A 27,151-nucleotide genomic window follows, 5' to 3' on the forward strand; every position below is an offset into this window, starting at 1 on the left:
AAAAAGTAAGTGAGCTTAATATGTCATTGCAAAGATTACATTTAAGCTAACAACATCAGCTATTTCATGCAAATATGTCATTGTAATACATATCTTAGGCAGTGAATTCAAATGAGTATACAGTGTTTAATTTATGCTTACTACTGCAGACTCTTCTGTTCATAGCTTCTAAGTTTTTGCATATCTTAATTAATCCAGCACAGTTAGTACCATATCTCCTTGTAGCCTGCTTTCTTGCTTTGGACTGTTTGTTTTTCTTAAGACACATATTTGTTTTGCTACTTCTTATTTTTTTTTAGGCCCTCTGCAAACAGATAGGAGCAACTTCGCATTCAGAAATCATGGTCCTCAAATGGAGGACTTCAACCACCCAGATATCTTTTGGAGGGACAACATAGCAGGGCACCAGAAATCAGAGGTTCCTGGAATATGTTGATAACTTCCTCTTCCAAGTGGTACAAGAACCTAGGAGAATAGGTGCTATGCTGGACCGTGTCCTCATCAGTGAGGAGGGGATGGTGAATAATGTGAAGTTCAAGGGCAGCCTTGGCAGCAGTGACCACTAAATGGTAGAGTTCAAAGGCAGGGGTGTCAGAGCGGGTGCACAGCAAACTTGCTGCTCTGGACTTCAGGAGAGCAGACTTCAAACTCCTCAGGGAACTGCTTGGCTGAGTGAGATGGGATAAAGACCTGGAGGGAAGAGGGGCCCAAGAGAGCTGGTCAGTATTCAAGAACCATCTCCTCCAAGCCCAGAAGCAGCAGACAGCAAGAAAAAGGAAGGCAGGAAAGAATGCCAGGAGGCCTCCATGGATCAACAGGAAGCTCTTGGACTTACTTAAGTGCAAAAAGAAAGTCTATACAGAGTGGAAGCAGGAATGGGTTACCTGGGAGGAGTACAAAATGTTGTCTGAGCAGCCACGGATCAGGTTAGAAAAGCTAAAACACAAATAGAATTAAATCTAGCCAGGGGCATAAAGGGGAACAAGAAGAAGTTCTACAGATATATGAGGGATGAAAGGAAGGCCAGAGAAAAGGTGGGACCTCTCTGGAAGGAAACTGAAGACCTGGAGATGAGGGATATGAAGAAAGCTGAGGTGCTCAGTGACTTCTTTGCCTCTGTTTTCACCAGCAAGGGCTTAGCCATACTGCCTAAGCTGCAGAAAGCAAAGGTAAGAATGTGCCCCCTGTAAGTGAAGATCAGGTTTGAGACCATCTAAAGAACTTGAAGATGCACAAGTGCATCGGACCTGATGAGATCCATCCACAGGTTCTGAGGGAATTATAGAATAATATAATAGAATCATAGAATGGTATGATTCTATGATTTCTTCAGAACTGGCAGATTAAGTTGCCAAGCCACTATCTGTCATCTTTGAAAGGTCACAGCAGTATTGTGAAGTTCCCATTGACTGGAAAAGGGGAAACATAACCTTCATTTTCAAGAAGAGAAAAAAAGAAGATCCAGGGAACTACAAGCATATCAGTCTCACCCCTGTGCCTGGCAAGATCATGGAGCGGATCCACCTGAGGGCCCTACTGAGGCACATGGAAAGTGAAGATGAGGTGATTGGTGAAAACCAACATGGCTTCAGAAAGACCAAGTGATGCCTGACTTGGTGGCATTTTATGATAGAATTACGGTGTCAGTGGATAGAGGAAGAGCAACTGACATCATCTGCCTGGACTCGTGCAAAACATTTTACAGTGTCCTGCATGACATCTTGGTTGCCAAAATGGAGAAATGTGGATTTGATGGGTGGTCCACTTAGGAAGTGGGAATTGGCTGAATGGTCACACTCAGAGAATTACAGTCAGTGGCTCAGTGTGTACGTGGAGACTGGTGGCAAGTAGCATTCCTCAGGGATGGGTGCTGGGATGGGACTGGTGTTACTTAACATCTTTGTAGGAGACAAGAACAGTGGGATTGAGTGCGTCCTCAGCAAGTTTGCAGATGATGCCAAGCTGAGTGGTGCAGTTGACATGCTAGAGGAAAAGGATGCCATTCAGAGGGACCTGGACAAGCTTGAGAGGTGGGTCCATGCCAGCTAATGAAGTTCAAGGCCAAGTGCAAGGTCCTGCACCTGGGTTGTGGCAATCTCAAGCATAGATACAGGTTGGGTTATGAATGGCTTGAGATCAGACGAGAAGGATTTGGGGGTGCTGATTGATGAAAGACTCGACATGAGTTGGCAATGTGTGCTTGAGCCTAGAAGACCAATCATATCCTAAGTTGCATCAAGTGAAGCATGATGAGCAGGTTGAAGGAGGTGGAGCAGGTTGAAGGAGGCCCCTCTACTCTGGAGTTGGAAGACCCCATTTGGAGTACTGCATCCAGTCCTGGAGACCTCAAAAAAAAGACATCAATCTGTTGACACAGGTCCAGAGGAGGGCCACAAAGATGATCAGAGGGCTGGAGCACCTCCCATATGAGGACAGGCTGAGAGAGCTGTGGGTCTTCATCCCGGAGAAGAGAAGACTCCAGGGTAGCATTAGAGTAGCCTTCCAGTACCTGAAAGGACCTACAGGAAAGCTGAGGAGGGACTTTTTATAAAGACATGTAGTGACAAGATGAGAAGAAATAGCTTTAAACTGATTGAGGGTAGATTTAGACTAGATATCAGGAAGAAATTCTTTACTGTGAGAGTGGTAAGACACTGGAACAGGTTGCCCAGTAAGGTTGTGGATGCCTCCTCCTGGAAGCATTCAAGGCTTGAATGGGGCTGTGAATAACCTAGTCTAGAGGGAGGTGTCCCTGTCTACAGCAGCAGGCTGGAACTAGATGATCTTAAAGGTCCCTTCCAACCCAAACCATTCTGTGATTCTATGATTTTGTTTATTTTCTGCTCTGAGAAAGTGCTTTCTTTCTCTCTTGTATTTACATAAGACCCAGCGACATTTGTTGATGCAAGATGGCATCCATTAGCATACAGAGTTTTTTTATGAGACGGAAGCAACTGGTTCCCCCTTTTCTGTGTTTGATGTGCAGTGTTTGCAAATCACTGGAGGCCACCTTTGCTTGAAAAAACATCATTCCTTTGTTGGAACTTAAACTGCAAACATTCACCTTTGCATACCACCTGTTCATAGAATTAAGCTGTTTAAAGGAATAGTGCTGGTAGTACTGCATAGTTTAGGCCTGCAAGTTTCTTGCTTGGGTAAAGTAGGACATCAATTTTGCACCTAAAAAAATCTTTCAAACTCAGATAGACCAAGTCTGGGAATTAGCAGGCAACATGCATATAAGTTCTGTTTTCAAAGAAGTCATCTGTTCGATACTGATAAATATCATGCAATAAAATATTTTACCTCCTCAGCATTTCTTCCTACATTACCCAAGCAAAATCATTTTCTTTCAAAATTATAGATAAGCTAGCTCTTCTTTGTACCAGGAATAACATCAGTTTTCCTGCCTTATTAACTAAAAAGCAGAAATTATACAGAACGCTATATAGAAAACACAAATGGTTCTCTTTTCTGTTTGGATCAGCATCTGTTCCAATACAGAAAACCTTACAGTTGTGTTCAGGAAGTTTTGTTAAGTTCCCTTCCCACACATTCCTATTAAATTTCCAGAAAGAGCCCAACCTTATTTAAGCAATTTTTTTAAAGAGTACTAAAGCTCTGGTTGAAACACTATCCCAGTAACAGACAGATATAGAAAGTTTGAATATTTTGAAACATTTCGACTAGCAGAAGAGTTCAGTGGAGATGAAGGAGTGAAGCAATGAATCTTTCATTGCACATGAAAGTTGATGGCATATTGGGAGTTGTCTAGAGGCTTTCATGGTGTAGTTTTTTCAGATGTATCTTTCAGTGTGTGTGTACTCCCGTCACCTTAATGAACCAGTTAAGTGCAAAAGCTATGGCGACTTGTTCTCAAGAACTGTAAGATTTCCTCTGCCATTAGGAGTAGATGACTATAAGTGAGGATTGTGGGGATTTGTTTTCTTTTGGGTTCGTTTTGGGTGTTTTTTTTCCCTGTAGGTTTTTTGATTTATAACATAATTCCTCAAACTGTGTTTAAAATACTTGTAAAATCTTTGTAAACATATTTTAATTGAATTCCTTGGGAAATGAGAGAGCTGATTAAGGTTCACATTAGTCAAGATAATAACAATAAGGATTTTCCGGAAGGAAATGAGAAATTTACAAAAACACAATTCACGCCATGTGACTTCATGAGAGAAATTCCATACACAACATTGGTAAAGAAGTTTTGCATGTGCTCCAGAACGGCTTCATTGAATCCATCTGGTCTGTTCATAGATAAGTAAAACAATGAAGTAAATAAAAAGATCCAAAGAAATCAACAAAGAATTTTTATTCCCCAGCAGTGGCAGAGTTTATCACAGACTCACGTAGCATATTCTGTGTTTCAAAAGCAGCTGCACCATTTTTCATGCAGTTCTTAAAAATATAAGAGGATCACGAAGAACATAAAACCCTCTGCATGTCAGTGCTAGCCAATGGTTTGTCACCCTTTTTGCTCAGATACCAGACTGTCCATGGGGACATCACTCTCTGGCTGCTACTCTTTGCTCACCAATCTCACTGGTCAGTTTAATTCTTAAAGCTTGTGTACTTCTGTTTGTGAATGCTTTCAGTCGTGTTGGTACAAAATTCAAACCATCCCTCTAAATCCTAGCTCTTAATGCCATTAGTTTAGTTGCTGGTGATAAATTGAAAGTTTGTCCTCGTTGACTGAATGTTCTATATTAATTTCTGCAAAATATATTCCATCTTGCTATTTGTTTAAAATTTTAAAATTAGGCTTTTAAGAAATGTTTTAGAGACAGCATAGTTAGAAAAATAATGCATAAAGCAGCATTTTGCTGACATGCATCATCAGGCAAGACAATATGAAACAACTTTTCCTAAATGTATATGTGATCAACTTGATCCTTTCTCCTTGAGAGCTCAAGGAGCAAGGATAGGGGATGTCACTACGGATAGTTCTGAATGTTTTGGATACAGCTGCCATTTGTCAGCCACAGCAGTCCATGAACCGGTAGAATTTGTTGCTGAGTGTTAAAAATTGTATAGGCTGTTGGATCTCTACTTTAAATCCATTGGGTACTGCATAGTGCTTAATGTAATAATTTGATTTTTTAATGTGAAATATTCCTAGGAAAGCTTAGGACTATGTTATTTGGTTGGTGGATATCAAGAATAAAGCAGGATCTGGTATTTGTGCTTTTTGGAAGAACCTAGAATGATTACCCACCAGCTGGCTAGCCTACATAAGTGGGAGTTTGTCGATAGCCTTCAGGAGTTCATTGCCTTCCTGGAGCTTGCACAACAAAAAGTGAAACTGCCTGGTGGCATTGGCTTAACCATCCTTTTATGAAATACTAACAGCACCAGGTATGACAAACTGCTTTCTTTGAGCTCTCCAGGAGCAGGGCCAGCCACAGCTTGAGGCATTTCCCAATGATGTGTCAAGTGATCAATCAGTCACAGCACCAGTGTTTTCCCCTTTAAGGCATGTGTTTCATCACATGAGAAATGACAGAGCTGCTGAGCTAATCCAAGACAGTTTAGAGTGACGTGTATTAATTCAGTACCATACCTAAGTGATATCAGTCCCTTCAACATTCCATCGTAGATGTATAACACATGCTTAAATACTTATTTCATTAAAATCTGTTCCGCATATGTTGGTTGCCCCAATTCTTCCAGAAACTTCCAATGAATGTTTATTAATTACTTCACCTTCACATGTCCTGGGCAATCGTTGCTGCTTTTTAATAATTTCCTTCTTAACAGAAATTTAATACTCCTAGAGAAGTGAGTAATGGGAAAGACTATTACTGCTGTGTGCATTATAAATTAAGAGCATTTACTTCCCTTGAAAATACACAACAGTTTTATGCTCTAAGGAGCATTCTGTTTTTGTGTAAGTTCCTATAAGGGAGGTTCAACTTGTCTCAAAAGCTTAGTAAAAAATCTTTCCCTTAGAATTTTTAGAGCTGCCAAATCATAAAAAGGTTCTTTCCAGAAATCTTCCTCCTGAGGCACAGACCATTTGTCAGGTAAGGCCAACCGCAGCCGAGAACAGTGGACTGATGTAGTCCACTTCTCTGGCTACATCAGTATTATTGCACACACATTCTAGGGATAGTTCTAAAGCTTTCCATTTCAGCTTTAGTGGGTGAATAGTCTTGTTTTTCCTCAGTAATTTGGCACTGGAGACATAATAGAATACTTTTATCTTCTGTCTCAATGATTTTGCCTTGCAAGAAGTACTGGAGTCACAATAGAACACTTTTATCTTTTGCCTCAAAATGTGCAAGGACATTTTCCACAGGTTCCCTGTACATTGTTTGTAAAAAGTGACTCTCTATGGCCTAACAAGCAATGAAATCTTCCAAACCAGGGAAAAGTAGATGGAAGTAGGTCAAAGGCTTTGCTGATGGAGCTGATAGTGAAAAAATGGGAAGAAGGTGGGCATTCGACCACCCTAGATACCACTGAGCTTGCCCCCAAAGAGACATTAGCACATATCTATGAGACCTTGAAAAACAATGAATATGTATGCCAATGTACTGCATATGTATGTCCCAACTGTTCAACTGTAGAACTTGAACTCCGAGAGGGTGTGCTTGCTTGTCAAGTTGCCCTGTGTGAGCCATGGGGAATAAAGGAGTGCCACTTTCAAGCACCACACTGGAGTTAAGAGAGTTTTCTTCCCAGATTTCGTATGACACTCTGATAATATTTAATGTTTACTCGTAAATATCTTAATAATTCTTACAACACTGGGGAGTCTTACAAGAGCTGCAGCCGCAAAGGAAGGATCTAGTACTTGCTTTCTGAGAAATGACAGCAGCCAAGGAACCTTCCTAAGACAGGGAGAAGGTGAAGGCACACTCACCAGTGTTGTTTCTAGTTAGCCAAGTATCTTCTGAGCAGATTCAGAAGCATCAGGAAGATAAGGGGCTTCACAATATGTTTTTGTAACAAGCTTCCTCTCAATGTCAAGGGAAATTCTACAGCATAAAATTCCCAAGCAAGGAAGAAATTGGACAAAAAAATTGAAGAGGATTCTGGCTGGAGGACGGAACTGTCCAAATAAAGATGTGTATGATTTCTTTGGGCTTTTGGGAGAGAAGTACTGAATGTTATGATGTGAAGCCAAAGTCTTAAAAGGTAGGAAAACACCAGAACTAACATTGGCCATGCACAATTATTTCAGCCCCTTTTGTGAGTGGAATTTAATGTTTTAGTTGCACAATCACAGCTTGCATTTTTCTGCAGTCACCTTGTGCTCTCCAGCCTCCCAGAGTTCCATCAGATGGATGGACAGCTATTCAGTTTCGTGTTCTATGTTTCAAAATTTACGTTCGTTATAATCTGCTAAAAAAAAAGTGCATAGAATGAGCTGCTATTATCTAGAACCTTCTGAGCATGTAAGAATAGCTGTTTACATGCTTACATGACAGATTTGTGCAAGGGTAAGGGTAAGGAAAAAGGTATGTCCTTCATATGAAGGCCACCTATCTTCTACAGTCCCCTCTTTAAAGTATGAGACCACTGGATCCTCCAAAGCCCATTACATTTTCAAACCTATAAAAGCAGTGCATCTTGCTGATCTTGCCTTCAGAAAGACATTTTATGTTTTTGCAATATAAAGGATAATTTTTTATCTGAGGTACACTTTCAGTATGGAAGATATCTGTTTGAACGGTTGTTAGAAGCAAGGAACAAAAGCATTTACACAGAAATGGAAGAACAACATAACACTCTTGTTTTCAAAGAGCAAAACACTTGCATGGAAGTGCACGACCCAAGCAGAAAGTTTAGAAGCACAGCTCCAGTTCGTCTGGCATTTTGCTGCTGCCGAGTGCAATTACAGCCACTGTAACCTATTTACTGTTGCATTGTGCTGCTGCAAGAATCCTGAAAGTGTCAATTCACTGTTCTCTTATTGGCAGTGATAAAGTCATTCGTGTTGTTCCTGAGAGCGAGAGGGAGACACAGATCCTGAAGGCTGCATTTAACAGGCTTAAGGTGAGTTTGATTATCTTCTTTTTCCCATTTTTGTGGAAAACTGCACTGGTTAAATGCCTTTAATTTGTCATTTTACTTCAAGCTATTTAATTCTCTGGAAAACAGCCTTTTCCCATTAAATTCTTAATTTTTCAATAAAATGGCAAAGGAACTGGATTCATCATGCCTGATAATTTTAACAGAAAACACTTACTGCCTATATACATGACACACTTGCAAGTTTGCTGGTTTTTTCCCCTCCCACTTCTTGCCAGCATACACAATTGCATGCTTCATTATCTAGCTTGATTTAATTTAAAATACTGACTTCAAGGTATGAACACATACAGAAGTAAGAAAAATAAAGTGGCTTTAGTCTGGGAATATCTCTAGCAGAATGTCCACAGGCAGGACTCACTGGCAAGCCAGAAACCGTCTTCCTTAGCCTTTTCTTGAAGATATAAATGAAAAGCTTTGGAGTGAGATCCTACCTGGTGCAACACAACATAAATGTGCTCTGCATTGCTAGCAAAACTACCAAAGGCACAGGCGCTCATTCTATAGCAATCTGGCTCAGTATCACAGACAACAAAGGAGATTACCCACAAGCAGGACCCCAAATCCTTGCAACAGCAAAGCAAGGATTGTGCCGTGCTCATGGACTTAGCTTAGGCACCCAGGGATGGATGAACCTCATTAATAGTCTCCAAAACAGAATAACCAAAGCAGAAACAAAGAAGTAGCAATTTGATCATGATGTTGAATTTGTTCCAGGTGTTGACCGCGAGTCCCAGGTTCTGCTGTTTACCTGTGTTGGCTTATGCTCTGCAGGAGGGCAACAGCTGACTTTTCCCTATAACTGTGAAGGTAGAGCAGTTTGATGGGCAGCCTTAGAAGTAGCACAGACACAACAAGTTAAGTAATTTGGCAGAGTGAACTCAAGCCTGCATTTGTGTCTGGCTGACAAGAGCTGTATGGACACTGCCAGTGGATCACTGTGGTAACTGTCAGTCCTGGGTAATATAGTTTTGTGTCACATCAGTAGTATCAAAGTGTTGAGAGCATGAGCAAATACCTTTGCTGTTCACTGCTTTCAACTTCAAGCAAACTATTTGGCAAACTGCAGTGAATCTCATTCTGTGTTACTGAGGCCTGATATAAATGATTATGTTCTCACTGGGACAAAGAGTGAAAGTGCATGTAATTTTATAGTCCAGTAGTTAACACCAAGGATACAAGCTAACCAAATCTTAGCCTGCTTATCAAATTGGAAAAAAAATGACGCTGCTAGAGCTCTCACATTAAGTATTCCATCTTTTGGTTTTGATGAAGCTTTCTTGCTGCTGGTTCATAAGAAAGTGGACAGAACCTTAGACTCCAGACCCCAGGGGAAGATTCACTGCAGAGAATATCCATCAGGTGAGGCTTGATGCCTTACTAGCTTTAAGTTGTAGGCTGAGGCTCTCTCCATCACCTCTACATTTCTTATTGACATGTTTGGTTATTTCTCCACTTAGGATACTAAATGTTGCTCTTAAGGCGTTTGGCTTCCATACACATTGCATGAGGAACCTCAGTGTTCAATGCTATGCATTATAGTGCTTTGCACTGTAATGCCCAAGTCAGTTAAAGAATATCATCTTATAGTTGTTTCTGCAGAGTTTACTAATGTCTCAGGGAGACTTTGGGCCTGACCCTCAGCTTTGAATGTTACAGTAAAACCCCAAAGAGGATAATCATTTCACTCAAATTAGGAAAAAAGTCTAACCATCAGACCAAGAAGTACATGTGGAAGCTGTTTTTTGCATTAATTTCTTCCCTTTGGATACTGGAACATAAAGAGGGAGCACATATGTTTTTTCCTTTCTCCTCATATTGCAAACCCTGCAAAGCAAAAGGGTTACTCACCTTCCTGCAACTGTTTCTCATTACAGAGCTCCCTTAGGCTCCCAGATGGAGATTCGTTCACCCAATTTCATCAAAGTGGGAGCAGTAGAAACTTGAATAAATAGTTGCATACTACAACTCTGAGAACAGGATAATAAAATTTTGGCAAGTGCATTGGAATCTGACTAGTTAATTAGAAAATGATTGATTTTTATGAGGTAGGGAGCTAAGGAGGTTGATGGGAAGATTTTTTAAAATATAAGACAGTACTGACACCCAGTTTCATGAAAACAGTATGGATTTGGCTGCTTTTTAGGTCTTGGGGCTGTCCCATCTGCAACTACTTGACTGCCTGTCTACATGTGGTCAGAATCACAAATTCATGGGACCAGAGAAACATAGAAAGGTTGAGGTTGGAAATGACCTCTGGAGATCAGCTAATCCAAACCCCTGCTAACTAATGTCCACCTGTGTCTGGGTGGTTTTTTAATATCTCTGGGGAAGGAGACTCCACAACCTATCCAGGAAACTTGTGCCAGTGCTCTGTCACTCTCATAGCAAATAAATTTTTTTGTTGTCTTCAGATGGAACTTCCTGTGTTCCAGTTGGCTCCTGTTGCCTCTTGACCTATCACTGAGCACCAGTGAGAAGAGTCTGACCCAATCTTTTCGGCACCCTTCCTTTCAATACATTGATCAGACACCCATTGAGTGTTCTGTTCTCTACGATAAACAGGCCCAGCTGCCCCAGCCTTTCCTTCTACGAGAGGTCTCATTACAGTTTCTTAATCATTTTAGTAGCCCTTTGCTGGATTTGCTCCAGAAGCTCCATGTTTTTCTTGTACAGTGGAACCTAGAACTGGATGCAGTATTCCAGTTGAAGCCTCACCAGGGCTAAAGAGAGAGGGAGGATAACCTCTCTTGACCTGCTGACAAGATGCTGCATAATGCAGCACTGTGACCTGACATGCAGCAAAATAAAGATCATTCCAAACTATACTGGTAGAGCTAGGACCTGGAAGTCGATCCCTCCAAAATCCCAGAATAGCATTTCACCAGAAGACCACACTTCCCAGAATTTCATCACTTACTTCTGATCTTCCCAGAGAGGTGTTATTGGTCACATGAAAAAGCAGAAACAGCATCCTCTGAGTGCAGTGTGCTCCATAACCACTGGTAATGCATTGGAACAAGCTGCACAGGGAAGTGATAGCATCACCATCCCTGGAGATGTTCAAGAAGAGGGTAGATGTGGCATTGAGGGACATGGTTAGTGGGCATGATGTGGGGATGGACTGATGATTGGACAAGAGTCTTAGTGGTCTTTTCAATGGTTCTGTGATTCTATGATTCTGTGATCCCACTGCTGTGGCTACTGGTGGGTTGCTCATTTCTCCTTTCTCTAGGCTGGCAAGGGAAAGAGAAGATAATCGCTTTTGTCCCAGACTTCCTTCTCACTGTGTCTCGTGGAAAGAGCTTTGTAATAGACTTGTGGTGTTCTGAATTTATTTCAGCCATTTCATTCTGCCTTTAAAATCTACACTTATAAGACAGTCACTTAGCCTTTTCCTCTGGACATTCTTTCATAACCCAAACAAATTAAAAGAAAATGTCATCTTTGTCAAGTTCAAATGGTCGTATCCTTCTGAAGGGCTTAATCATGAAGTCACAGAAAAGTACTCTGATTGTCCTATAACAAAGCAGTATATTTTAGCATCGAGCTGACAACAAAAGAAATGCAAATGCAAAGCTACTCCTTCTTAGAGTGCACTGATTTGGACAAGGGGAAAACAATCAGGTAGAAAATAAATGGGCACTAACAAGGGTGGTTTATGTGTCTTTTCACACATTTATTTTATCTACTCATTTCTTAATAACTGTCCTTACCACTAATCGTTCCTGAGCATATTTTGTCATTTTAAGTCTGCTCCGGCTTCTTTATTTCTGCAAACTGCTAAGCTACAAAGATCTCCTTTACTTCTAGGGGTATTACATTTCTTGGTAATAATATAAAATGAACCCACCACTGATAGTTTTTCCTAAGAAAATCCCATGGCATCGAACATTTTAAAAATGTATGAAAGCATGGAGAAAGTGCCGATCTTTTTTATCCTTCTAGAATGAACTATCTGTCATTTGCCTCTCCTGATCTGGGGAAAAGAAAGAAACACCAGGGAAGTAAGGGAAGAGGCGGGGATGCCATGCTGCACCCAATGCCATAGAAGCCAGCAGGCTGCAACCTCCACCGCTTTTGAGAAGAGTGTCAAGCACAAAAGGAGTCTTTTCTTAAATGTGCATTTATAGAAACCTACACTGAGTGTTCCTTGAAGGATGATCTTGGAATTGGCCATGTCTTAGTGTGCTTGAAATATCTTAAAATGTGCCCTCACTGATTAACTTGGGCAGTAATGACAGGCTAGCCATTGTGTGAGCGACAAAACCTGCAGCAGAGGCTGTGTGGATACTCAAAGACTTCAGTCCACATGAAAATGTTTGATCACAAACAGCACTGTTGTGCTCCCAGTATGTGAACTAAAAGGCTAACTCAGACTGGTGTAATCCTTTCAGACTTTTTAACGTTGGTATTTGGAGCTTTAGGATAGATATTTGCCCCCCTCCCCTCCTCCTCCAAATGAATAAATAAACAAATAAAATCCATGTAACGCTTATTATAATAAATCCCTTAAACTTGCCTGGAGTAAATAGGCTCTGTTACAGTACAAATGTCATTGTCTATACTGAATGAATAATGGTTAATGTCATTCCACACGTTTAACTTTTGGTTCATGAGTTGCCCAAAGGCAAATCACATTAGTCATAATCACTTGCTGAGTAATTTCCACAAATTAGTTTTGCTCTGTAGCTCCATTGCCCACAGTGCTTTGTTATTAATCATTATTATAAATTGATGATTTCATAGCGTACTTCAATTAACTTGTACGTGACAAAATGTTGCTTTTTTCCCCCAATGGGCGATCATAGCTTGCAGACCTGAACTGCCATTAAAAATAGCCTGCCTTACAGTAGAAAATTTGCCTGCTGTGAGTTCTGTAAAGTTGTTTAAATTTCTTTGAATTCAACAAATTAACTCAAACAAACTCATCCACAGTATCAAAGCAAAAAGAAAGCATAAATGCACTGGGTCGTGCTGGCTGCCATCCAGCCCGCAAAGCAGCAGGAGGTGGCTCTGACCCATCCAGGCGCAGTGGGGCCCTGCACTCCCCCTGCAGCCCCCGCTCTGTGGACACAGTGCCATCATCTTAGAGCAGTTTGTCAGGAAGTTCTTAGGCACCTCAATCATTGCCACATCTGCAAGTACTTCTGCTTCTTAATGCAATATGTGCCTGAGCTCCTAAGAAACAAAGCAGGTAAGGAGCCTGCCATCGTTTAAGGCAGAAGGTCTCAGTTTCTGGTTTTCACCCAGTGATGAAGGCAGCGGCAGCTGGAAGCCACTGCTCTGCAGAAGGGGGAGATGCCACGAGTCAGCAGCATCCCTTGTCTCCGGTACCTTCCTGCATCAAGTTTCTTTCAGTTTCTATGGGGAAGTAAGAGCTGAGTAACCAGGCTTCCCACTACTAGCACCACTGCACATCCTTAAACACCTCTTGTGCATTGCCTGTGTCTGAGACCACTGGGGTGGATACAATGGTGAGTATGGTAGGGATGAATGGTGGTGTTGCTCCTCCTCCAGCTTTCATGTAAGAACATTGCATAGCAGTTTTAAGGCAGGTTTGCATTCGGTTGAGATGGACTAAAATGCAACAAAATTTTTAACAACTCAAGTTCATACACACGGAGTTCTTTCTTTCTAATTATTGATCACTGTCATGGTTCCTGGACTGATGGCTGCTCTGATACAATCATAGGCACTGATCTAAAATCCTATCCTGCTGCAATCCTTTGCTGCTATCTCATTTTATTGATACGACACAAAACTTTACTTCTGACTCAGAAATGCTATTTTTCAGATTCATTCTTTTCATCCTAACCATTTGCAAGTTGTTACAGTCGTTAACAAAGAAAGATAAATGTTTATGATGAGATGGAATGACCAGAGTATCACAGAACTGCCCAATCTCTGTCCTGCAGGGCTCTTCTCATCCATCCCCTGCCCCTCTGCCTCATATCATCTCCAGTGACTGCCCCTTGTCTCTAGCTCTTTCTTGTTTAGGACACCATCTGAGAAGACTAATGCTGATTTATGAACTTTTTCATGGTTTTAAATCTGTTGGACTTGACTGACAGAAACAAATGTCAGATTCCAAACTGCTTTGCAAAGAAACAGATTTGCTCAGGTTCTCAGAACCCACAGATTTGGTTTATCTGCTCCGGAATTTTCTTTCATAAGCATTATTTTTGAATTGCCTCTTTATTCAAGCCTTGACTGATAACTTCTACTCTACCAGTGTTCTATGAGCACATTTAATCACATATGCCTGACTGGAATTGGTGTTGTTTGTATAAGCAGCAAAGAAGCTACTGCTCTGTGAACATTCCTGGCATAATAGAGTCAGACCACTCATTCTTCAGTAGGTTTTACAAAAGAAATTCCTGGGCGCAGCCAAGAACTTCTTCAACACTGGGAGGAGCCAGCCAAGCAGGTCTTGAAGCCACAGCTCCTTCCAATTGTTTTCTAGCCTCTCTTGCAGCTGCTTAACCATTGTAATTCCTGAATTGATCCTGTCATTGCAGTTCAGGGAATCAGAAATATGGGGCAAAAAGATCAGTTGGACGTAAATCTGATCATTTGCAGCTCCAAATGCAAATGCTGAAAAAGACTTCAGAGAACAAAAGTCCATCTGAAAATGCAGTAAGAACGCATTGCAGCCTAAATGAAGCCATTCCTGCCCTGCAGAAGGGTATAATAAGCTCAGTAGCCAGGGCTTTGCTCATTTTACTTTGGATATATTACGAACATCTTGTACTTACACAACCAGATGCTTTAGTCAATTTTAATCTAATTCACACGGTAGTCAGATACGCACAGAAAGTTTCAGATACAGATGGACCATCATGGGGTTATACATCACTATATCAGAACAAGGGTCTATAAAACTACTTTCCAGTCTCAAAAGGAAAATACTGTTCCAAGAAAAGTTTAGTAGGAGATTAAAGACAAAAGCAGAGAGCCCAGATATAACGAGTACACACACAAGTTCACATATGATACAGGAAGCCTGGACTTTCTGAGGTGGGAGAAATCTGCTTTCCCTTTAACTGATGAGGAACCTTGAGTCCAAGATCAACAAAGTCATCGCCCAGCTCCCACTGCTTCAGTAGGAGCAGGACCAGCCCAGGTCTCATTACTCCAATTCTCACTCAGTGCAGCAGCAACTACAGAGTGAACCAAGCCATAAATAGTTTAATAAGAAACAAAACAGAGTTTGGGTTGCTTTGTTTGTTGTTGCTTTTTTTATGAGTCTGCTAAAGGATGCTTCACATCTTTCAAATCTTCTTAGCCCATTGGCATCTGTACTTGTGGGAACAGGCATTCAATTACCAAATAGTTGTGCCATGTGTTTTACTCAGTGACTCTCTTGAGGAACAACCAACAAGTTCTTTTATGCAGTGTGGTGTCCTGGGTAAAATTATATCAGTGTGAATGGAATAGCAAGATCTTTACTGTGTTATACTTTCAGAAATACCTGCAAAACGCAAGACCTCAAGACTCAGTAAAAGACCTCTCAGTAAAAGACTGTTCCCAGTCTTTTACTGCCAGTATTATGACTGCTGCAATTCAGTGAATCAATCTCAATTTATTATTCTTAGCAGCCTCACTCAAAAGCAAATAAATACTGAAAAGTTAGAGCCAATTAAATGTCTAGTGTGCTAAATCAGAAACTTAAATTACTTTGCACCAGCATCCAGGACTACCCTGTAAGTCCTTCTAGAAAGCATAAAGAATCTCTTGCTTGTTTGTTGCATGTAAAGGGAAGCCGAAGGAAATTTGCAGTCAGGACTGTCAGTAAAGTTCCTTAATTGGCAGGGGCATGTGGGCATGAAATAATTCTTGATCCTGAAAATATCCGTAAGGGTGACTACATTTACAGAGGAGTAGTTGCAGTCTTTTCAGGTGAACCAGAGCACAATTATAATTATCTGCCTACATCAGATTCAACAGGACTCATTCTCCTTTCACTCATTCTTTGCAAGTATACCAGAAGAAGTTTAAAATGTGATTCTGTTGCACACCGTATATGTCCACGTGTATGCACATGTGCGTGACTCCATTTCTTATGTGTTATGGGATCAAGCTTTGATAGTAAGACTTCTGACAACATTTGTGAAGCTAGAGCAGTTTCCACTTCTATTCTCTATTTTCTACTATGGTATTTTAACTGAAAATGTATCTAATGAGTTCAGCACTGTTTAGGGTGTTTATGTCTATACATACGGATGCAAATGCAAAACCTATACACCCTGACAGCATTAATACTTGCATTACTGACTGTAAATTCCCTTTCACAGGAGGATCAGAAATTGAAAGCCATGTGAGCTGGTGGCATCATAACAGGAATTGTATTCTGAACCTTACATTTGACAACATTTGTCGAAAGAATCTAGAAGTAGATTCCATAGTGATGCTAAGGTCTGCTTTGGCACTTGTTTTGCTCTATACAACTTAATAAGTTCAATAACTGTAGTTACTATGTAATAAAAGTGTAACAAAATTGCTATCTTTATGAGGTACAACAGAGATAAATCATGTAAACACTTTTATCCAAATAGTAGATGTGAGTTATGGCAGTTACCATAGTTAGTTTCAATGACATGCATCAGTCAGCTCTTCTGATCTACACATGATAACAAATCAATTGAGAGCAGCAAGCATTGTCCTTACATACTAAATGAAAGAAGAAACTAAGAAAATTTTAAAAAATTATGAACAAGTAGTGAAGAAAACTGGAGGCAGCTGCCCAGGAAAATGGCTTTAAATACAAAGCATTAGGTTTTTTTTATTTTACTATCCACTACTTTCTATTATACTAAGTTCTGTGATCTGAAGAAGTCAGGGAGTTCTTTCAGTGACTTAAAGGGAAAAAAGGAATGTGGGATTAATGCAGTCATGTTTGTGGGGAAGAATAAGGAGACTGCTTTCTTCTTGGGTTCCCCTTCCACAGACACAGAAGTAGTTGGAGGGAAACATGGAATTAGTAATGAAAAAGCTCCCTGCTCTGGTTTCTGTCTCAGCAGAGCAGTGAAGATTTGTACACTATTTATGACAGATAGGATTACAGTGAGAAAATATTTGTCTTATTGGAAAATTATGTGCATAATTTTTAGTTCTGGAAGAAATTCTGAATTCTCTTAGCTCAGCACCCAAATCTTTTACAAATATTTGTCCCTTTTGCTGGTGTTAACTTTTCTTTGTTATGCTGAGCTAAAGACGTGGCTAATGGGCTCAGGGCTGCTGCAGTTTGGAAGTTGTCCAGCTAAAAGCTAATACATTTACACTGTTGAGCTATCCTTAACACCTCAGGTTAAAAAGAAACTACCTATATGAAACCCAAGGAGCATTGTCTTTCCTTAGCATAAAATGAATCCTTGGGACTTCTATGGGATGAGTAACATTGGAAAAAGGATATGAAATTAATAAAGAGTACCTACTATGTAGTCACAGTTAATAATGTGTCGTATTTTCTTTGTTAAATAAATCAGTAACTATTTAAAAACCTCTGGGAATAGGTTTCTCTCTATATGCTTTCACAAATGTTCATAGAAAGTGACACTCACGCCTCCAATGAGATTCTGAGAAAGAGCATTCAATGGGCATCTGCAGAGTCACCACTGAGCCTGAGAACGAGCACTCAGAGTCACACTGAGTGAAGCAGCAGGTTCCAAGTCTGATCTTGCTGAAAATCCCCACCTGGGCAGGATTGAAACCTCCAACTCTCTAAGTGCAACTCATGACAGATAGGAGAGGACTTGGAAACAAGACTGTTGGAAGGTCCCAGTCAAATGAAATGAGAATATCTAGGGTTGAAGACATACTCTAACTTGCATCTCTTCTTCTCTAGTCTCAAGATGCCAGGTAAATTTTGATGTTCAAATATTTGGCTGCATGTTCAGACAGTTCAGTAGGCTTTCTGCATCTGCTTGTTCTGGTTGTTGAAGAATCTTCTCAGGACCCAACAAATCCCACCACCCATGAGAAAATGCATGTCTGTTAGCACTAGCTGGTACACATCCAAAATACTATGTAATAGGTAATGCGTAATGTGTGGGGACAACAACATACTGTCATAGATAGTTCAAGAACAGAAGAACACCATTTGCTAGCCATATGCTAACACAGAATTGAAATACGAGGCGCTCTTGATGGAGGAATGATGCTGAAAGAAGAGTGATGACTGCAATAGAGCCCTTAGTACCCACTGGGGATGCAATGACGAGGTCTCCTAAAACTGACAGTAAGTAAAAGATGATTGGATATGCTCAGTTCTGACATACCTGCTCTTCAATCCATCTTCTGTGTGTCTTGTTTTCATGCATGGTCTCCATGCCATGTCAAGGACAAGTTGGAAGTTGCAACATAAATAAAATGTCTGTTGGAGAAATGTGTTTCTTGTTATATGCTTTACAGAACAAAAGCAATTGAAGTGGTGCTCTGAATAGCGCAGGTAACATCTCCCAGATGAGTGCTCAATACTTTGTTTACATTGCAAAGCATACGAAGGGAGAGTCAGATGAAAGCAAACTGTCCTAATAGGGAACTGGGTCAAAGAGGAGTGGCTTGCATTCTAAAAATGGGATGTTTTTGTCTCACTTCCAGGACAATGTTAGTAATGAAATATTGTTTTCACCACCAGATTCAGGCATGCAATGCACTGCTGATTTCATCAATTAAGTAACTGGTTCTGGTTTTTGTATTCCCTTGTAGCCAGTAATCTGAAGGACAGCTAGAATACCTCAGAAATGAAAAAGCTCCATGATGTTATGAGCAATGGTGTGAATAGTTGTTGGCTTATCCCCTCCATGATAGTGAAGAAATCCAACAAAATGAGTCCTGAGTAACTATCAAGAACACAGACAAGTTTCAGGTGTATCTCAATTGTCTTTTTTTTCTTAATATTTGTAATTTTTATTTCCAGATTTGTATGTGTAGATATCAGGAAACACTTCAGTTGCATTTAGTTTGCATATAAAAATGTGTTGCTATTTTTATAAAGATGGTTCACACATAGCTGATTGATAGGCTATTACTCCAAGAGCAATGGGGTTTTTACCCTCTGTGCTGTGTGCTTTTAAGAAAAAATCTTAGAATCTTAGAAAATCTCAAATATACACTCCTAATTACCATGTTTAAGATAAACTTTATTGAATTAAGGGGGAAATTCACTGAATGACTATAATTAATCAAAATAGAAATGATGGATAGACTAACAAACATAAGGTGTTAGCACTGTGAGAGGATCTTTATTTATAAGTTACATTTAGCACCATTTAATTCATGAGTTCAGTTTCTACTGACCATCTGCCATAGCTGCTGTCAGCTTCACCAGCCTCAAGAACTTTGCCAGTCCTGGTTTTGGACTGCAAAAGATGCTGCGCCCACCTGGCAAGATCGCATAGATCTATAGACCATATTGCACCAGCATGAAGAAGAGAGAGGTTTTGGAAGGAATAGAAGAGGCTGCTGCTGTGTTTCAATCTTTTCCTTACAATGTAGTGTGGTTTCCTTACAATGTAGTTTAATTGCATTAAACTGGGCTGAAGATGCTCCTGCTTGAGAGGCAGTATCAGGTCAGATGCCTTCTTGACAGAATATTCTTACTACCACTTGAGACATGGCTGGAACTAACCCTCTCTTGCAGGAGTGTACTCTCTTCTCCAAGTTTTGTAGCAAGACCAGGCAAGATGTGCTAAATATTTCATGATCTGGGCTAAAATTTCCAAGTGTATTTCATATTTTTCAACAGAAGAAAGTAAAACCTTAGGTATGTTCAAGTGTAGATTCCACAGTAACTGTGCTATCAGTTAGTAACTAGCATGTTTTTTAAAAGATTGTGAACATTTCACTGTATCAATCCTATCGTTTTGTCACTTTCTTTAAAATTACTGAGTAGATCACAGTTTCCTTCAGAACACTGATGGCTTTATGTTACTGAGCTCTGATCTATTTATTATCAAGAATAAAATGGGCACACTTTGCAAACAACACTGGTATATGTGATACTTTCTACCTCTCCTGAGTGTTCACATCTTTTAGTGCTCTAGTGAACACATAAAACACTTTGTAAAACAAATTTAAAAAACGATCATGGACTCCACAGGAAGAAATACAAAGGGAACATACAGTAGTCTGTTGAGGTGCAAGAATTTGGAGGTGGATTTTGTTTTGAGCCATTTGAGGAGGCATTGAGTCCCTGAGGTCATTTTTTTTTCCCATTGGAGAATCTACCATGAGAATTCTGGCAAGCTGGAGGCAATCTTTCCTCAAAACTTGTTCCATTCCCCACAGATGTTCAGCAGAACCAGTTAATATGATTTTATTGTCTATATTATGCCTAGAGTGTTTGCCTGCATAGCTTCAAGTGTCCCATCTCCTGGATTTCCCCACCTACACTGAATACATATGAATTACAGGTTGGTTCCTGCACTACAGGTGGACTTGTGGCAGCCCAGCAGCACCTTCCACATCTCTGAAGGTACGGTCATCGATGTGCATGTGCCACAGAACACGTCCCGAAGTCTGCTACCTTACCTCCAGCAAGCCAACATCCACTACACGTAAGCCTGTGCTTCACTTTCTGTGCATCTCTGCAGAGATTTGGCCTCCCAGGCAGATCTGCCACACCAAGTACGCTTGAAAATATGTTCTACATAGCAACTAGACTGGCAGGCAGATAGACATTGCCAAGAAAACAACCATTTTAATGGAAGAACAGAAAATCTCCCACGGGAAGGCAGTTTTAATTAAATGTCCTCCTTTGGAGTCGAGCTTATGTGTTTTCAAAGTATAGGAAATCACGTCTGTGATTGAGAACGGGTAATTACTAATTCTGCAGTCTGCTTTGCCTCTCCCTGTGTTCAGCAGGAGCCAGGCTTGTTTACAGTGTGCTGTAAATGAGGAGGTAAGCATTCATGAATTATAGAGGAACATACTAGTTCTGTCATATAACACTCCATTCCTAGTGACCCATTTCAAGTCATATGGAATAAATACGTGTTCAGGATCACACATCATTTACAGTATTTCTTAAAAGCATTCAAGACTGTTTTAAAAGTATACTTGTGAAACGTATTTATGAATTTGATACACTAGACACGAGTGATGATCTTGTCATTAAAGCCTTTTCAAGTGCAGTGTGGAAGTACACGGGTACTCAGCTGATGAGTTATTTGTATTCACACCAGCATTTGCTGAATAAAGCCCTACATGAGGCTATTTATACTTATTTCTCAGTGAGAAGAGAATGGCACAAAGCTTATTGTATGTTATATGCGCTGGTATCAGAATTACATTTTTATTACACCCCCAGTCTCTTACTAATTCGTCATTTTAAAAATATGAAAACAGACATAAGGTAATTATTTACACAGGCCCAGTAGCTGAAGGTCAGAGTTACTTTCATGTGGGTTTTACACTGCTTCAGGGTTGTTTACATTTAAAAAAGAAGATAATGGTTTCTGTAATTGTTTTCCTGTGCTTACAACAAGAAGCCCCTTAATTATGGTGCTCCAGCAGCTGCATTCACATCTGTTCCTGCTCACAGTAAACCCCATAAATGATATGACAGAAGGACAACTACTATGTGTCAAAAATACCCATCGTACTTGGAGAACTTTATGTAGGTTGCAAAAGAGAGCATGAAAAGGTAAGAACTACTAGAGCTAGGGGTCTTGGCAGTTTACCTAAAACTGTACTATGTTACAAACACAGGAATTACACTACTTTCACTTTCTAAAGGGCCTCTGTGACACTTGGTGCACATGAGGTATGTGCCCTTGAGGAAGCTAGGCAGCATTTTGCTAGGGTCAGGCTGTATCTTTGCTCTTCCCCTTCATCTCCCTGCTGCCATTTGGAGACATTTGCTTGTTTCCAGACATTGGATGCGCAGCTTCAATCCCTGGAAAGTCCTGGATGCTGTGCATGTGCTCGTCCTGACATGACCCCTGATATCTGTGCCTCAGTGAGAGCTTCCGGGAGGATTTGTCAGGAGAGGAGCAGTAGGTGTAGGCTGAGGCTGGAGGCAGGCTGCTGAGGTGGACAGCCAGTGCCTAAAGACAGGAAGCATTAAGCAGATCTAATAATGAATAGGATGAACAGCCTTGGCCTGAAAGACAGGCCGTCTGTCCCAGTGCTTGACTCTATGACAACTGGGTGAAATAGGATGAGAGATAATGGCCTCAAGTTGCTCCAGGGTAGATTCAGGTTGGATATTAAGAAAAAGTGAGGCATTGGAACAGGCTGCCCATGGTGCTGGTCTTGGTGTTCAAGAACCATGTAGATGTGGCACTGAGGGTCATGGTTAGTGGTATGGTGGTGATAAGTTGACGGTTGCTCTAGACGATCTTAGTGGTCTTTTCCAACCTTAATATTCTATGATTCTATGAACAAGATGGCTATAAATAAGGCAGGTATCAGGTGAACATTTGCAGCACCGAGTTGTCTAAATTTTTAGTTCTCTGACATTTAGGTTGTGTTCAATTCTCAGGAAATTAAGAGTCTCTGGATGTTGTAAGCACACAGTACACAATTGTTTAAAAGTAAATAAAGACTATTTGGAGTACAGACACACAGACATTTGGGAGCTGTGAAATTGAATCTAGCATTGTAAAAGCAAACAGAGCTCGATCCTGGCAAGTGCTGACATTAATTGGAAGTCAGCACAGCAGGCGAGCATTGCTTTAACATATTAGATGTTCTAATGATTTGAATAAAACCACTGCTTTAATCTAATTACAAGTTCTAGTGTTTTACCAGACTGGTCTTGTAAGTGTATGGCAGTTAGTAAGTCAAAACTATAAGTCCTTAGTTTGCTTAATAAAAATGATGTAGAACAGCGTAATTCCTAATTATGTAGTTACTTCCCTGTGACATTTTAAGAATGTCAGTAACCTTTGCTTTGTATGCAGATAGAAACCTACACTAGATATTAGGAAGAAATTATTGTGAGAGCAGTGAGACACTGGAGCAGGTTGCCCAGCGAGGTTGTGCATGGCCCATCCCTGGAAGCATTAAAGGCCAGGCTGGATGGGACTTTGAGCAAGCTGGTCTAGAGGGAGGTTTCCCTGACTGTAGCAGGGGATTAAAGGAGATTTTAAAGGACCCTTCCAACCCAAACCATTCTATGATTCTATGATTTGATTGTCTTTGAGGATCTGCTATGCTGTTTATTTTGGAGCTAATTGAATGCAGGTTCTTTCCATCTCTTTCTGATCATAGAACTAATGCCTATAAGATTTTAAAAGGCCAGGTGTGAGCATCATTTTACAGGAACGATGAATAAGTGGTATAGCAATCACACACTGCCATGCTCTAGGAGTTCATTCCAAAGGTCGTGGTAATGCCAGCAGCGCCCTCAGTTTTACAGATATCACTGTTGCTGTTAATGACAGTGTTCCCAGCTTCTGCTGCTGTGTGACAGACAATCCACCCTCTATTTTTAGATATTTTCTATACTATACTTTTAGATATGCATCATTATTTAGTTTTGCAATAAAACAGGAAAATGTTCAGCCTTTTCTGCCTTTCACTCTTAAAGCAAAGACCCTCCCACTAATTATGCAGGTGTATTTGCATATTTGTTACACTAACTTAATGCTGTTCCATGTTTTTCACAAGTTATTTTGAAATAACTGGCAGACCACTATTGCAAAGTAGATAAATGCAAACAACAAACCATATTTAAGACCCTTTCTTTGCTGTCATTTGTTGCAATTCGCAGAATAATGCTGTCAAAGTCTCCATTTTTGCCTCTGCAACTTACAGGTATATGTAGTGTTTCATGCTGGTACAACGCTCATGAGAAAATGTACGCATGTCTTATTCTAAGCCTGAAAATATGATTTTATGGTTTTCAAATCAACTTTGAAGACACATAGTTACATATAACTAGATTATAAAAGATGACAACAAATGCTGATCCATGAACAAATGAAAGTGGCTTCTTCACATTGGCTGCATTATTTACATCATTCTGCCTTTTTCTCTTAAGAAGTTCATTGTGTTTTTTGAAGGCACTGTTACAATTCAAAGCAAGAAGGCTATTTATGTGACAGCATATATTCAAATAAGCCTGAAGCACTGTAGTGTCATGATATAACAGATGATGTAGCATCAGGGTGTTTTAGCTCCTGTGTATTTCTTCTAAATGTTTTTTTAAAATGTTTTTTCTGCTTTAGAGTGTGTGTTCTACTGGCTGCTCAGAATAAGCTGTATCTTTTATTTCACCTAGGATTCTCATATCAGATCTACAGAAAGCAATAGAAAACCAAACAGAACAGAGGGCATCTAGGCATCGAAGGTCTCTACCTGCATATAACTATGAAGTATATCATTCCCTGGAAGAAGTACGTGGAAATTCATATTGCACCTTGTATCTGCTACACCTCTGTCTTCAATGAGGCTGAAATTTCACTCTCTGTAGAAGCAATAGTTGCTTGGCTATCTTCAAAAGTGTGCTAAATGCCTCTTCAGAAATAGGTGCCTTCTTAAAATACATGTGTATATTGTTATGTATTTGTATTCAAGGCATATATTTACATGTAACTGTCTCTGACAGCTTCTGAGTTTTGATGTTAAAATAGACTTTTTAATGCCCTGTCCACGGAGATATTCAAGGCAAGGTTGGATCAGGCCCTGGGCAACCTGGTAGCTGTGCATGTTCCTGTTCATTCAGGGGAGTAGGACTAGATGACCTTTAAAGGTCCCTTTCAACGTTAAGGATTCTATGACTCTATGATTCTGATGGATTAAGAGAGTTCAGTAAGCAACTGCTCTCACTGAGTTAAGTAAGCAATATGAGCAAATGTTGAAGCATTTGCATGAGGCATCCAAAGCCTTAAAAACATTTCAATACAAACTCATGTATAAGATGCTAGCCTGAAAGATAGCTGGTAAGTAATCTATTGATTTCTGTGTATTCACACAGTTTCAGCACGCACCAAAATTAAGACGCTGAACTGAGCACACAGCTGCTGTGCCTCAGTGAAATCTGGTGCCTGTGAAACACTAATAATGCTGACTCCCACAGGTGCTCCTTGCTTACTGAATCTGTTTACCATCCCGTGTCTTGGCAAGCGGATGTGGGCCTCCTTCCATTTATTCTTTATATTTAATGGGAGCACCTGATCAGCTTCATCCCCAGATTCTTGGTGAACAGCTACTGCATTCCAATACTAAAATGGGGAGAAAAAGAAAAGGAAAAAAAAAGCGTACAGGCTGCTTTTAGCCTCTGGCAGTATAAATATGGGAGCCCAATTGTAATTCAAGTATGAAAACAAAAACAAAACAAATAAGACAAAAATAAAAACTACAAGAAAATCCAAAAAGATTCTGAGGACTGAAGACTGGGAGCTGAGGTTAGTTAATGAGTTACAGCTACTTCCCATGATGTGCAAAGATTGAAGCAATGATTTTATTTCTGTATTTGCAGATCGAGGAATGGATGTATTATCTGAATAAAACTCATTCAGATCTTGTTCATATGTTCTCTGTTGGAAAATCCTATGAAGGAAGACCACTGTTCGTACTTAAGGTAAAGATTAAGTGCTTGTTAATCAGGCTACTTTCTGTGATCAGTGGCAGATGGTTACTTATATCAGGTGCACCAGAGATGCAATTTACCAGGGTTTCCTAAAGGATGAGTTGCCAAGTCCTAAGTGTATCTCTGAACTTGGCCTTAAATGAACCAAAAAAAAAAAATTGTTTTAGGCTGGAAAATTAAAAGCCCTGTCCTATTCACTTGGATTGATGTGCATGCACCTGGCACACAGCAGGTACCATTAGCAGGGTTTGGATTTAAGGAAGCTGGAAAGTTTTGTGGCCAATCTGTAAAGCAGTTATGCCAGAGAGGGACCCCAGAGGGTTCTGGATCCCTTCTCAGCACATGCCATACACACACCTGGTTTGGCTATTGACAAAAGTCCAGGACTGTGTGCTTTCAACTCAAAATATTAGGATGACAGAATGACAAGGTGTTAACACAGTACTAAACAAGTTACTTTCAATATAATTTTTATCTACTGTTGAAGAGTTCCTAAAATTTGTTTCTCCATTAAGGTGTTCCTGCAGCATTGTTTCTCCTCAGCCTGTTCCATGTGATAGTTAAGAATTTCCTTCCTTGATAAAGAATAGATCTCACTTTCCCTGTAATGTTTTGCTTGTTTGTTTGCTTTTCCATAGATCAGGTTCACTATCTTGGCCATACCTGCATATCATCAATAGTCTGTTATCTTCATATTACTGTGTCTCACTAATGTCATAAGATCTATTGATATGTCTGTGAATATTCAAACTTCAAGCTAGGTAAAAGATCACGACCTTACAAGAAAGCTGTCTGGATAGACTGCGGGATTCATGCAAGAGAGTGGATTGGCCCTGCTTTTTGCCAGTGGTTCGTGAAAGAAGTAAGTATTTAAAATGATTTAGAGCCACGCAGTCCTTCAGTTCAATAAACACTGCGTATTTGCTATAGCCAATCCAGCAAATTACCAGTATGAACCATAGCTATTACTTTACTGCTATTTTTTTGTTGTTGTTCTTTTTAATTAGTATTTGTGGAACACGAGGTGGTTGGTAAATTAAGCTGATAGTGACAGCCAGGCACAGTTGGGCACAGGACAAAAATATGCCAGACATACATTGGCAGAGATGTGAAGCAGAATTTTATTGCAAGACCTAAAAATGTAATTCTGGTAATTGTCCAGATAAATCAGTGCCAGCATACTGACTCAAATGAGTTCAGCAATCCTATTGCTTTAAGGACTGAAATAAATAAATAAATAAATAAATAAATTCTCTTCTGCGTAATTCTATAGGAATAGGGAGCTAAAATTGTATACAAATGTCACCTAAATTTTCTCTGACTATCGTGTGATTCCTCCAGTGTTTGTTTGATTCTGTGTTATCAGATTTATACTCCTTTTCTCTTTCATATCTAAAATCTAACCTTCATATCCATCCCCATGCCATTTTTCAAATGCTCAGGGAAATCAAAGCACTTGCAATTTTGCATTCTACTCATGCGATGTTCTTTATGTATTTATTTAACATTGACTCTTAATCTCTTCTGATTTGGGATTCATTTCAGCTGTATGATATGTTTGCA

The 27,151-nt window shown here is 40.1% G+C and overlaps 1 protein-coding gene across 1 annotated transcript in view; it reads left to right on the forward strand.

Moving 5' to 3' along the window:
• CPA6 (carboxypeptidase A6) overlaps positions 1-27,151 on the forward strand; it is a gene marked incomplete at both ends in the record, with an annotated part of 86,477 nt that overhangs the window by 35,561 nt on the left and 23,765 nt on the right. The window contains 5 exons of the mRNA XM_079534044.1: positions 7,935-8,010; positions 20,482-20,606; positions 24,278-24,392; positions 25,478-25,579; positions 26,346-26,450. Coding sequence (XP_079390170.1) covers positions 7,935-8,010; positions 20,482-20,606; positions 24,278-24,392; positions 25,478-25,579; positions 26,346-26,450 — 523 coding nt within the window. The remainder of the gene's footprint in view (positions 1-7,934; positions 8,011-20,481; positions 20,607-24,277; positions 24,393-25,477; positions 25,580-26,345; positions 26,451-27,151) is intronic.

This window comes from Tetrao urogallus, assembly GCF_951394365.1.
Source record: "Tetrao urogallus genome assembly, chromosome: 3".
Lineage (NCBI taxonomy): Eukaryota > Metazoa > Chordata > Aves > Galliformes > Phasianidae > Tetrao > Tetrao urogallus.